The 14,223-nt window shown below is 43.0% G+C and overlaps 1 protein-coding gene across 3 annotated transcripts; it reads left to right on the forward strand.

The window, feature by feature from the left end:
- The first annotated feature begins 205 nt into the window (after positions 1-205).
- bmp2a (bone morphogenetic protein 2a) lies at positions 206-11,356 on the forward strand. 3 transcript variants are annotated; one of them, XM_069932435.1, is made up of 3 exons: positions 206-521; positions 4,298-4,671; positions 7,174-11,356. In XM_069932435.1, the coding sequence occupies exons 2-3, from the start codon at positions 4,305-4,307 to the stop codon at positions 8,016-8,018; spliced, it is 1,212 nt and encodes a 403-aa protein (XP_069788536.1). In that variant the 5' UTR covers positions 206-521; positions 4,298-4,304; the 3' UTR covers positions 8,019-11,356. The 3 variants fall into 3 exon arrangements, with proteins under 3 accessions (XP_069788536.1, XP_069788538.1, XP_069788537.1); XM_069932437.1 differs by lacking the exon at positions 206-521 and adding an exon at positions 1,003-1,027; XM_069932436.1 differs by lacking the exon at positions 206-521 and adding an exon at positions 3,522-3,690.
- Positions 11,357-14,223: the final 2,867 nt, after the last annotated feature.

The raw sequence follows: 14,223 nt of genomic DNA on the forward strand, positions 1-14,223 counted from the left end.
AGCTCCGTCTCCGACGGAGAAACCTATGACAGTGTGCGAACCTCCCCGTGCCCCAGTCACAGCATCAACCCACCCACCGGCCCCCCTCCCTGTTTACACTCGCAAAAAAACACAGACCCTTTTTTAACACAAAAATCCCCTTGTGATGTGATGACGTTATATGAAGATCGTCTCTCAAAGCGAGTGAGTCACTTCTGGGCTGTAAACATTCTCGGTGCCAGCCACAATATAGGAAGGCGAAAGGAGTTAAGTTAAGAGAGCCTTGCATGAGCGAGTGTGAAGTCATCCGGTTGGAAGAGTTGACTAGGTGCAGATGGTTTAAATCGGGCGCCCAGTGCCTCCTCTCGCTTTCCGCGCACCCAGAGATAACCTCCTGTGATTCCGAGGTTCGCTCACCCAGTGAAATGATTCGCCTTTCCTTCCCGTTCCGCAGCTTTACAGCAAATCTCGCTGACCGGAGCGGCCGTGTTCCGGCTTCTCATCCGAGCCGCACTCTGGTCTAATGCAAGATTCCCATTCAGGTAAGGGGACAGCTGGGATTTCCTTAAAACGAGAAATAAGCTGGAGGTTTATTGGCTGCACTCTTAAAATTAAATCGCATCGTAGCAGGCCAACTGAAAAAAGTATTATTTTGAAACATGGCTTTTACCGAATTATTCCTGTCCTAAATTCAGCCACGTCTCTCTGCCCTGAAAACTCTTAGATGCCCGTCTCATGATCCTTGTTTTACCTCCCCCGACCTATACACTTGTTCTCTGTAGTTCTCTGCTCTCTCTCTCTCTTTCGCTGTACCTTCCCACCTCAGCAAAGTACCCTGCGCTCGCCATTAGCACCTGAACAGAAAGCTTTTATGGACTTGTTTTTTAGGGGTGAACACTATTATTTATGAAGGCGCTGTGCGGAGAGGTGGGGTGGGGGGGGGGGGGGGTGATCCGATTTGAATTCGGCGAGCCTCCCATGATGTGACTCCTCTCTGGAGTGAGAACCGTACAAAGGAGCCGTTGTTGGGGAGATGCGAACTCCAGAGGTAATCGGCTGTTCGCGGCTCGCCCTGAAGTTGGCGCCCTCCGCCTGCAGCTCTCCCTCTCCTCCCTCCGCCTGCAGCTCTCCCTCTCCTCCCTCCGCCTGCAGCTCTCCCTCTCCTCCCTCCGCCGCCTGTCAAACCTGACCTTGTTTCGTCTCTAATTGATTCCATTATCTATCCAGGAAACACAAGTGCTTTCTCGGTTGTATCCCCGCCTGACATTCTCGCATCGACTTTAGGTCCTTATGATGGATTTAACTTGTTTTTATGGCAGAAATGAATCAGCTGATTAGCAATGTTCGCGCGTGTATTTACCATCGAGCAACTTTGAAACTGAGCAAGTGTTGTTTTGCCGTGGCCCTCCCTTTACACTCCTTTCAGTGAACCTTTCTTTTCGTGGGTGTGACGTTCAGCGGCTAAATTGTCTCTTTGTAACAAGTGGAGACTGCAGTTGCAAAACCTGACGAAGCGTTCCGGCCCTAAACGTTGACCATTCTTCACCCCCCCCCCCCCCCCACCACTGGTGCTGAGTTCCTCCAGCAGATTGTGTTGCTCCACCAACAACTGTCGTGTCCACTTGCAGAGGCGGTGTAAAAATACCCTCTGATTAGAACGGGTGAATACAGCGTGAAACCACTGCTGAACATAAACTCTTGACTTATGGGTCCCTGTAAGAAATATTTGGAAGAAGTCACCCTGCCCATTAAAGTAAAACAGATGAGCCAAGAGTCTGGTTTATGGGGGATGCACCCTACTTCTATTCTAATTTTGACTTCTGAAAGTTCAGTTCTGTACAAAAGTAAGTCCTTTATAAATATTTAAAACCAAGCGTTCACGAATCTGCCCTTCAAACCTACCGCCCCAGAAATAATTGTAAGGTTACGCAGAATGCATCAAAGTCTAGCTAGCAGAAAACGTAAATCCTGGGCGCGTTTGGGCTTTGAAAGAGTTAAAGCAATGTTGAAGAGCTGTGTGTGCCAGTGTGTACATTTTCGATGCATTAGTGGAAGTTATTTTTTGCTCATTTTTCGAATCCCCTCCCCAGCTCGCCCCAAAATAAATGCGAAGAACAATTTGTTGGTGGTGCAAGCATTTTATTGGCGGGCTTCTTCCCAAAGTATTTTTGAGCCTTGCTAAATACAATCTATTGGTATGATCTAATGTGGAGTCTGTGTCAGTGATCATTACCCGGTTTGATTGGCAGAATATTGCTTTGGTCCGGGGGCTGACATCAAAAACCAATAGAGGAAGTGTGTGTGTGTGTGTACATGATATAAACTCCCATTCAGTGACTGTGGAGCTGGAGCAGGAGTCTTGCCACACGTCAATAAAAGGGTTGTTGTAATCACCCTGGATTTTATACCTACCATACACTATTTATACAGAAGGGCAATCCTGACAGGAAATGATGGAGTTTCCTCAATGGTTTTTTTGGGGGGTTATCAGGCAGATTGCACTTGGATCTGTCTCTCCCTCCCTCAAAATGTGAAGGTCCTTCTCAGTCTGCGCGTTGCTTCTGTATGAAAAGACGGGAGAGCTCTCCCTCTCCGCAGATCCCGTGCAAGGTCGGTTGGTGGGGAGAGGCTGAAAAAGGCGGAATGAACGCAAGGGCATTGCGAGCAGCGCAGGTAGTCCCCCGTCCAATCGCGGGACTCACCCATCCATCGGCCCCCAACTATAGGGGTGTGTGTGTGAGCGAGACTGTGTATGAGAGAGAGGGAGAGTGTGTGTGTGAGAGAGGGAGAGTGTGTGTGTGAGAGAGGGAGTGTGTGTGTGAGAGAGGGGAGAGTGTGAGAGAGAGAGGGGGTGTGTTTGTGTGAGAAAGTGTGTGTGTGTTTGTGTGAGAGAGGAAGTGTGTGTGTGAGAGAGAGAGGGAGTGTGTGTGTGTGAGAGAGAGGGTGTGTGTGTGTGTTAGAAAGAGGGTGTGTGTGTGAGAGAGAGAGAGGGAGTGTGTAAGAGAGTATGTGTGTGTGAGAGAGGGAATGTGTAAGAGAGAGAGGGGGAGTGTGTGTGTGTGTGGGAGAGAGAGAGATAGTGTGTGTGTGAGAGAGAGGGGGAGTGTGTAAGAGAGTGTGTGTGTGTGTGTGTGTGTGAGAAAGAGGGTGTGTGTATGTGAGAGAGAGGGAGTGTGTAAGAGAGTATGTGTGTGTGAGAGAGGGAATGTGTAAGAGAGAGAGGGGGAGTGTGTGTGTGTGTGGGAGAGAGAGAGAGAGTGTGTGTGTGTGTGAGAGAGAGAGAGAGAGAATGAGAGTGTGTGTGCGCACACGGGCGCGCTGGGGAAAGCGATGGTGTGTGAAAGCGAAGTCACGTCCTGGGACACGGAGAAATGTACGCTGTAGGGTTATGAAGCTCCGGTAGACAGCAGAACGAGGGAAAACGGGGGGCGGGGAAGTCAGGGCGAGCGACCTGTCTGATGACACACATTCCCCCTCCCAAACCAGATGTCTCGGCGTCCTGCCAGCCGTTTCCCCCGATGGGAGGAGGGTGGGAAGAGAGAAATCAGTGTTCGCTGAGGTTGGACTGGCAGAGTGGGACACTCCGTTTTTCATGCGAACTCGGGATGGGGGTGTCGGGGGGTTAAGCATTTTTAAGACCACACGAGACACGATGAAATGGACGTTTGGATGGTGCTGCTTCCTGTGAGCTGGTCGACTGCTGAGTGAAAGGTGACCGGCTCCCGGCACAGTGGAACAGAGCGACGGGGCACCAACATCAGCGGAGATAGCACCTGTGCGCCTGTCTGCTCCCGCAGCCCGAGATCTGTCCCGTCCCAGACACAATACGTCCAGCCAACGGAAACAACTCGCTTTTCTCTCTCCCTTTTTCTCTCTGGATGTTTTCTCAAACACACACACACACACTCATGTGGTTAACCCGCTTTAGTTCACCTTCGCTGTTTCTCCTGCGCCTCGCTGGACGAGTTCAAGATGAAAGAAGATGTCCATCCTCTCTTGGTCTGCCTTCGCCCGACTGCCCACCTCTTCATTCTAAAAATCCAGTTGTGCAGTAACTCACTAAAATCCTGAGTGGGGGGTAATTCCTCGATTTCCCTCTTGATAATCTTCCCACTTCCTGCCCGGCTGTTCCTTACCTCTTGCTGTGTGTCAGTCTCTCCCTTCCTCACCCCACCCCTTTCGCTGCATGTGTCATTGTAGTGTATTTACCTGCCCGCCGGTCCCTCTCTAGCAGCTGCTCACTGCGTGTGTGTGTGTGTTTCCAAGACGTAACCCTGAAATAACATCTTCCCTCCCTCCCACATGTTGCTGTCCGCAGAAACACGATGACGGCCGGGAGGCGATCTCTGATGGTGCTCTTCCTCTGTCAAGTTCTCTTTGGAGGTTCGGCCGGACTCATCCCCGAGATTGGCCGCAAAAAGTTCTCCGAGCACCAAGCCAACTCGAGAGGGACCAGTCCGCTGCAAACCGAGGGCATGCTCCAGGAGTTCGAGCTGCGCCTGCTCAACATGTTCGGTCTCCGGCGCCGCCCTCACCCCGGCAAGAACCCGGTGATCCCGCAGTACATGCTCGATCTGTACAAGCTGCACGCCGGCGAGGAAGGTCGGCACCACGAAGCCACACTTGTCCTGACCCATTTCCCTGAGAAACCAGCCAGCCGCGCCAACACAGTTAGGAGTTTCCACCACGAAGGTAAGGCTTGGAGGTAACAATGCGCCGGAGTTCTCACGCAGATCAAGTCTCTTGGTATAGGGGCAACATCATGTTTGTCCCCAAGCAGACCTCTATAGTGGGGGGGGGGGGGTGACTGTGTCTGGCTGCAGCATATTAAAATATGCATGTTTGCAAATACAATCAGAAAAAAGTTACAGTGCCCCTCTCACGCCCACGCTGCGTAAGGACTCGGGACTCAGCACTTCGGCGTGTGACTGAGTTGAAGGATAGAATTACTTGATCTCATCTCACCAATACTTTTTTTTTACAAATTACATTTCCTGTTGATTGGGTCGTTGGGTTCACACCATAGTTCCAAATAGGGAGAATATACAGCCTTTTTTTTCCCGTACCATCTCCCCAGACCTCAAGTCTGAATAAATGCACTCTGCCTGTTGCCAAGTGGCCGGTGTGCACATGCCCCCCGACCCGGTACAGTAGTAAATGCAGGATACTTTGCTGTGGCAGTCATCGCTCAGGGTGGAATGATTTTCGTGGACCGTTCTCGTTAATGGTTTGCAAGGTTTATGTTGTGACACATTTTCCCTGAACAAAATAAGACATTCAACAATAGGCAAATGCATTTATTCTCTCTTACCTTATCTTACCTGGGGTAGCCTCGAAGATACACGATGTTTGCGTGTCCCCGGAACCCTTTGTTTTCCAAGCAGAGTTCTCTCTGTCTTATACACGTACAGAGACACGGGGCTTGACACTTTAACTCATCCTTACTGGCAAACTGTTCATGATTCTTTCGTCGTTCACACTTTACATAATTGATATTGTTCATCTGTAGTTTCTAAATATGAATTATTTGCCGAACAGGATTTTTTTTTGAGATAACCTGAACTGTCGCCTACCCAGGGAGAAGGCGGAGGGATGAGAAAGTCTATAATATTTGGTGGGCTTTGAGGTTAGAGTTCCAATACCAAACCCATAAAATAAGTGTTATTTTACATTACTTACTCGTTTGACAGTTAATTCCCGTCAGTTTGATGCAAGTATTGTAGATATTTCAGACATTTTCAATGAGACGTGAAACGTGATCGTTTTATGCACAAAGTTTCCCACCACGCCATTTCCCCTTCTCGTCCTCAACACAACCAAAGCAAGTCTTATTAAATCCAACGCTGTCAGAAAAAAAAATGCATCTGATGCTAATCTGGTGAGATCTGGTGAGGTCCTGACGGTCTCAAAGTTGTTCGTGTACCGAAGCTGTTCTTTTTTTAAAAAAAACTGCCCTGGCTAAACCTAGTCCAGACTGCAGCCACATTCCAGCTTTTGATTTTTTTTTCCTTTTTAGAAACCACTGAACGTTTAATTACAAGAAGCCAAGTGGAGTTCACTTATTTTCAGGGAGACCCCTCCCAGCTAAAAACAAGTGTGAAAAATGACCATATTATTAAGTATGGAGCATATATTCTGAGAACAAGTCCGATGTATTTATAACATTTTTCGGCTAATGTAAAGGTCATATTCGAGATTTCAACAAATGCATACATGAGCATGTTAGCAATGAATGTGTGTGTGGCATGTTTCCAATGTTAGTGGAACTATTTTCAAATGGCCTGGAGCAAACCTTTTGAAAAGTAATTACATAATATGGCACAATCTCTGGTATGGACCAGAGTGTTTACCAATTGGTGCATTTGAGGTGTCCGGGGAGAGAGTGGTTTGGACTAGTAATATACTGCACTTGCAATCAAGGGACCCTTTAGACTCATTGCGTATGATCAAATTGGAATAAATTCCTTCCTTGCTATTATTTGTTCCTTGAGACTGTGTGAGGCATTGCAAAAGACTGAAGTGTGAATTCTGGACAAGGCTCGCCATGTTGGGCAAATGAACTTCACTAATTTTTTGCTGCTTTTCAATGAATTTTTTGGTGATTCTGCTTTGAGTCCCCTGCACGGACATAACCTAACAATTTGTAAACATTCCTGTGGGTTGTGATAGTTAAGCAAAGTAAGAACTTCAGTCAAATACTAGTCACAAGTAGTTTGAGCTCCTGGATAGGTTTTCTCTTCCTAATAGTTGAGGTTTTAAACTAAAAATAAACAGACCCACTTAAATACCTCTAATTTACAAGCCGTCCTTCAACTGCTGATAGGCAAATATAATTTTAAAACCAACAATGCGATTAAAACAGGATGTAAAAATATATTGCATTTGAATTAAGTTTGCAGCTGGCTTTTGTGTTGCGACATTGAAATGTAGCAAACATTTGATATTTTATTTGTGAAAGATAGAATAGAAAGAAGAACATGTCTTTTTATCCAAAGTATAATTACATTGCTGTGATAGAAATATTACCATTGAATATCATTATAGCTAAGGCACTACATAATATTTAGCTCAAACAAGATGCACGTTTCTGCACCAACGTCAGACCCATGTGTTTCATCATCTTCTTAGGTCAAGTTACCGATGAGCTTTTTAATGTTGTGTCTGATGGTAGTTTTGATGTCTTTCTCTTGATAGAACCAATGGAGGAGATGCCTGAAGCCAGAGGAGAAACAACGCGACGCTTTTTCTTTAATTTGAATTCTATCCCAAAGGAAGAACTCATCACCTCAGCAGAACTGCGGATCTTCCGTGAGCAGGTGCGAGAAGGTTGCGTAAATGCTAGTAGTGGTTATCATCGCATCAATGTTTATGAGATTCTCAAGTCAATGGCATCTTCCAAGCGTGATCCAATCACACGGTTGCTGGACACGAAGCTGGTGAGCCACAATGCGAGCCAATGGGAGAGCTTTGATGTCAGCCCTTCAGTAATGAGATGGACCATACAGGGTCAGCCCAACCATGGGTTTATGGTGGAGGTCATCCACTTGGACCAGGAGTGCAAACATTTGAAAGGACATGTCAGGATCAGTCGGTCTTTGCACCAAGATGAGGAAAGCTGGCCCCAGATGAGGCCTTTATTGGTGACGTTTAGTCATGATGGCAAGGGACACACTCTTGAGAAAAGAGTGAGGCGCCAGGCCAAACACAAGCAGAGGAAGAGGCTTAGGTCCAGCTGCAAGCGACATCCTTTATATGTGGATTTCAGTGATGTGGGGTGGAATGACTGGATTGTGGCACCTCCAGGATATCATGCTTTTTACTGCCAAGGGGAGTGCCCGTTTCCACTGGCAGACCACTTAAACTCAACAAACCACGCCATTGTGCAGACATTGGTGAACTCGGTCAATGCAAATATTCCTCGGGCGTGTTGCGTCCCAACAGACCTTAGTCCCATTTCAATGCTTTATCTTGATGAACACGACAAAGTTGTATTAAAGAATTACCAGGATATGGTTGTGGAGGGTTGTGGATGTCGTTAAAAGCAAGAAAATTTATCAGAGAACAAAAAACCTTGACACTTTACTCTTTCCCAATGAAGACACTATTTATATAAAAAAATTAACAAAATAGGAACATCTATTTTGAAAATATATTTATGTCTACTTAAAAAGAAATTGGGAAAATAAATATTTTAATCAGAGAATTGTTCCTTTTAAATGATGTTAATTGTATTTCAGATGTACATGTTTATATGGGTTTAACCCCCAACATATGAAGTATAATGGTCAAATTCTTATTTTGTATTTATTGCTCTTGTAACCACTTTTAGAAAATAGCTAATTTGTATTTATATGTAATCAAAGATAAATATAGGGTTTGTACATAAATCGTCAATCCACATCTGTCTGAAGTATATATGGTTGAAAGAAAACTTTCAGTTAAACCTTTTTTCTCAGCTGGGGGCAGGCAAACTAAGAACTCTAAAATGTTTCAGAACGTGTACTGACGTGAGTCCCATCATTTCAAAGTGTATTCTGACATGTAGCACATTAAAATTTTTGGCATAGCAATCTTGAAAAGCTTGCCGATAATAAGATGAAGGGTTTAGGGATTGGAATGCACACAAAAGTAATTGTAGCAATGTCTAAATAGCAAACAGTGTAAAATAACACTGGGGTTGCTCCTTGTATTTTACAGGTGGTTAAATTAGATAGAGGCCAGAGGCAAAATGGACCCGTTATTCAACTTTGAGTGAGATCAAGCATGAATGCTTGGAAAACAAATCTTAAAGCCCATCTTTAAAAGGAAGAAAATTTGCCAGTAGAAGGTTTCTAAAGCAAATGCCAACCTTGTTCGGTGTTAATACTCAAGTCACTGAAGCAGCAAGATGTGAGCTGAAGTACCTGTTCAGGTCTTGGGCACGTAACTTGACTATATTGAGAGACTCTGCCTTTCTGATTTAGTCCTTAAACAGGGGAATACCAGCTTATTCAAGTGAATGTAAAAGATCCTATAATGTAGGAGTATCGTGTTGGTGTCCCACCCAGTGCTTTTTCCTCAATCATTTGATTATTTGTTTCCAAGTGGAGTGTATCCCACATGTACCTCTGCTTCAACAATGCTATATAGATCATAGAATATAACAGCACAGTACATGCCCTTTGGGCCATAACTTTGTACTGATCTCTGTAAACCAATTTCACATCCACTCCCCACCTTATAACCCTGAACACTTTTTCTTACATCCACATGCCTATCTAAGTGTGTTTTAAAGGTCTCTATTGTACCAGCATCCACCACTACCTCCAGCAATGTATTCCAGACACCCACAACTATCCATGTAAAAAACACCTCTAACATTTCTCCTAAACTTTCCTCCATGCACCAACAAAAGTACAAAATCAATTAATTGAGCGCAGAATGCTTGAAGACCTTAGAATACTTTTAAGGCTGGAAAAATTGTGCATTGAAACATTGCTTGCATATGGAACCCTTTTTCTGAAATTAATTTCCATTAAAGGAAATTTCAGGTCTGCAGTTAAATTCAACTGTTATTCCCCTCATGAAAATACATTAGCTTTCTCCTTATATGGGATTTATTAGATATGTAAGATTTAATTTTCTCAAATTAATTATAATATACAGAAGAAAATAAACTGATAATAACACTGCACCAATCAAACTTCTCAAAATAAGCAAAAATACATTAATTTTTAAAAATTAATTTAATTAGTTTAGAGAGATAGCACAGTTACAGGCCCTTCTGGCACACAAGCCTGCACAACTGATATACAGACCAACTAATCCCGTATGTCTTTGGAATGTGGAAGGAAACCGGAGCACTCGCAGAAAACCCGCCCAGAAGCAGGGAAAAATTTCAAACTCCTCACAGATAGAGGTGGATTGGAACCCAGGTCGCTGGCATTGTAATAGCTTTGCACTAACCACTTCGCTAACTATGCCACTTTCCTCAATGCAAACTATGAAACCCCTTTCTTGATCACAAATTGATTCAATATTTATATCGAAAAATAGTGTAAATAGGTCACAATATTTATGTATCATTATGATTCTCACTGAGGGCAGTTAGATATAATTCATGAATTTCTTATATTTAATACCCCCTCACATTCAGGGGATATGACCATATTTATAACCTATGGAAAGCATTAAAATGAGAACTTGGTCAGAGTGCTTCTCACCAGAAATAGAAGTGTATTTACCAAGAATTCATTAATAATTACCAGAAAGGACAAACAGTATGGCAACCAGATGCACCGCTGCTTCTCATACTTTTGTTCTCCCCGATCACCATAGCCATCGCCATTATTGCCATTCAATACCCAACTGTGGGCAAGCTCATCAGAGATTCTTTATGATACTGATTCCTCACATTTGAGAACAGAAATACATTTAATACTATCCTCATGACATGAAGCATTATTTTTTCCCAAGAGATTTGAAATACAATCTGAATGAGTCACCAAGAAGGTTAACATCACCTTTTGACCCTGTCACAAAAGTGATTGCTTATATCTGCACAAAATAATCTCTTTGAATGGATGCATTTATCAGCTGCATTGTTTACCATGAACTTTAGTGCTTCCACAATTTACCTTCAACCTTAAGCATATCTAAACATAGATTAAACAATTAAATGCATCTCAGTGCCATTTCAAATGTCATCTTGCAAGGCCTTAAGATAATTTACAATTTTGCATCATTTCCCAACAAGTGTGTCTTTTATTCAGATGTGGATTGGGGAATTACTTCTAGAGCTTTGTCTGCTACCTGCTGAAATATTTCATCTGGTTCATCTACAGCTTTGAAGAAGGTTCACAATGAAATTAATAAATGCTGCTCCACAGGCAATTTCTTACCTCCTCACAGGATCGTGTACAGAACTTCATACTTGTTGGATTTGTTGGTGGGGGGGGGGGGGGTGATGCATGTACTCATCCCTCATGGACTGTGATAAACATCTGCACATGAATTCAGAATCTCAAATTTTGGATATCCTTTTGAATGATTACTGGGGAAGAGGAGCTAATTTTCCTCTTTGAGAATCGATTGCCCTCTGGCCATTGTATGCATACTCCTGTGTTTTTATGATAAGCTAGTTTTAATTTGTTCCATAATCCTGGACTGACAGATGTGATGCATACTTCTTACAGGCAAACTTCCACTTTTAAATGGGAATCAGTAGAAAGAATTTGACTAAGACCTAGAAAATTTCTCCCTCATCCTGAATTGGTTCTAATATCGATTGCACCAAGCATCAATTTAATTGGAAGACTTATTTATAACATTATGATGCATATTTCTGCCAGTAGCTGAATTCATGAATAAGTTTGAGAATAAAATGATCCTGATCTGAGTGGTGTGAGGTAATTTCAGATGAGGTAGCAACTAAGTAGCCTTAATATTTTTGGATTAGAAAGAGGAATTTGCTACACTTGCCAATCACACTCAACTTTCAGTGTGATTAGATGCAGGGTAAGACTAGGCAGAGTATTGAAAATTCAGAGACTGGTAAATTGGAGGTGCAATAAAGGACGTGATTTTGAGATTCATTGAGGTTCCAGACCCCATCGATACGAAATTCAGGATGCTGCCATGGGAGAAAAGGAGGAAAAATTGGAAGGGTGAATTCTTGTCCTGATTACTGTAATGAATATTCTTGCTGGTATCATATAATTACATCAAAGCTAAATAGTTGCCCCCATTGATAGCAGTTAGATGTTCCTTATTGTGGAATGCAGTTAAAACTGTGTCGCAGTCCCAATTGTTGGCAATACAATGTTGCTTCATGTGGAATGCAAGACTAAGCTATAGAAGATGAGGAGAAGTACCAGGTCTAATGTTTGTTTCCTTACTCCTATAGATGGGAAAGTAAGGATTCCATATCAGGGATCAGAAAATGTGTTTTTTGCTTTTTACTGTCAACTGTGCATCTGCTAATCTCAGCTTTTAGAAAATAAGAATATAATTGAAGAAAGCTATTTGCAGTGTAAAACTCTGGAATTATTTCCCATTCTCTTTGATGCTAAGAGCTGGTCATTTTATTTATTTTATTTGGGAATTCTAGATTAATGCATTGATATAATCATTGGAATGGTTCCTCACCATTAACTTACACTTTAGTGCCATCAAGCAACAGGAGAGAGTAAAACAAAAACCACTGTGTAAATTGAGCCCCGTAGGTATCGTATCAGCAATTCATGATCTCCCAAGAAGTCTGATTCAATGTTATATTTGAATGCATTAACCTATAACTATTAAGTTGATTTCCAAGTTTCCAAGCAAAGATAACCTATGGATTTGATGTTCTCCCTCACATAATGGAAAATATGCAGACACAAGAGATTGCAGATGCTGGAACTAGAAGCAGAAAACAAGCTGCTGGAGTATTCAATGGTGCAGGCAGCATCTGTGGAGGGAAAGAAATTTTCATTTTGGGTAAAGGCCCTATATCCAGACACGTGACTATCTCCTCCCCCCAGGTGGTGCTTGACCCGTTGAGTTCCTCAAGTTTGTTTGCTGTTTGCTCCAAAGCAGATGCAATTGGGTTTAAGCAGATTTGAAGATTATAGTTAAGTTGCCTGTCTGTCACTGGCTATTGAAGGTTACTTGATCTCAATTCAAAAACACATATATCTTTTCATGGTAAGTTCCACCTTCCATCATGCTGGAAGTAAGGGTTTGTTAATGACGGGAGACCTGATTTTAACAGCTGATCAAACTTTGACTGACTGCAGCTCGAGTATTGTACCAATTTGCAGAGATCCGGAAGTGAAGAGACATTTGTGTACGAGAGACAGTAAGGGAGCTAGGCCTATTCCCAGTGTCAAGAATCTGGGTTCCAAGCAATGATCTGGAGAGGATTAGGCTCTTTAACAACAGAGATCTGATCCTATAAAGGCAGAGAAGATTGTTAGGCATTCAGAGAATCTTACTCAAACTGGAGTTGTTACTTTAATCAGGAACAACTTTCTCACACAAAGAATGGTCAAAGAGTGGGATAATCATATAGATAACGTGGTGCAGGGAAAAGAAGCTCAGAAATCTCTTAAGGAGCAAATGGATTGTTAGGATTTCACTGAACTAAACAAGCATAGAATAGACCTGTTAGTCCAATCTTATAATTATCTCCTCACCCTGTAATTATCCTGGAATAGCATGATCTCACAAAATAGGTTGCCCAACCAATTAGGAAAAGCAGATGGGATGAAAACGCACAGGGATAAATTGCAGTGCTTGGATTGAAAGGAACTTTAGAAGAGGGTGGGGTGATGTCATCTGTAGCTGCCTCCGTTGCCAAGGGGAAGTGGTGTATGGGCAGCACACATACCAAGGCTGGATGTAATACTGGGGGAAGTAGGTGATGCAAGGAAATCATGGTGGGATGATACCTACACTTCATCATTGCCTGCATTTAGAAGGAGGAGCACATGGTTGCTTCCACCCATGTCTGGAAATGCAACTTGATTCACTTTTGCTTCATTTCTTCTCGAATGCTTCACTTGTCATACGTTCTGGTACACGTGCACACTCCTTCCAACCTTAGTGGTAGAGTAGCCACAGACGCTCAAGATCAGGTTTATGTTTTGTCTTGTGTTTTTCCTGATCACCATTCACCTATTTGCACAACATGCCCTCAATTGTTTGTGTCTTGTTTACATGATTTTAAGAAAAGAAAGGACAGAGCACCCTGGAAGGGATGGAGAATGGAATATACTCATGAACGTCTATGGAGGAGGTCATTTTGAATATCCTGCAGCAGCAAAACAAAAGAACATTGTTAACGCCTATTTAGTGATGTAATTTCATTCTATCTGGCTACCTCGCACATAAAATTCATTTCTCTGGATTGGATATCACAACAAGTGAAAAGTACTTTGTGCACAAAATTGAATCATTAAACATCTCACCTTGAAAGTTTTGATTTATATGTTCAGAAGAAGGATTGCAATGAGTCCACCTTCTAATATGTCAATCACTAAAGTCTTTCATCCACAAGCATAGATAGATTTGTTGGAGAGTCAGAGAGGTGGGTTTGATCATGTGTAGAATGTGAGAAGGTGATGAAATCAGAGATACTGGAAAGTCTGTGTTAGAGACGACTCAGCTCAATACAGACTCAATATCTCAGGAGTGCAGGAGTTGGTAGAGGGAATATTGAACAACTGAGTACTTGAACAACAGTGGGGGATTGGTAAGATGACGGAAAGGTTGCCAGCCACA

This window comes from Narcine bancroftii, chromosome 4, assembly GCF_036971445.1.
Source record: "Narcine bancroftii isolate sNarBan1 chromosome 4, sNarBan1.hap1, whole genome shotgun sequence".
NCBI lineage: Eukaryota > Metazoa > Chordata > Chondrichthyes > Torpediniformes > Narcinidae > Narcine > Narcine bancroftii.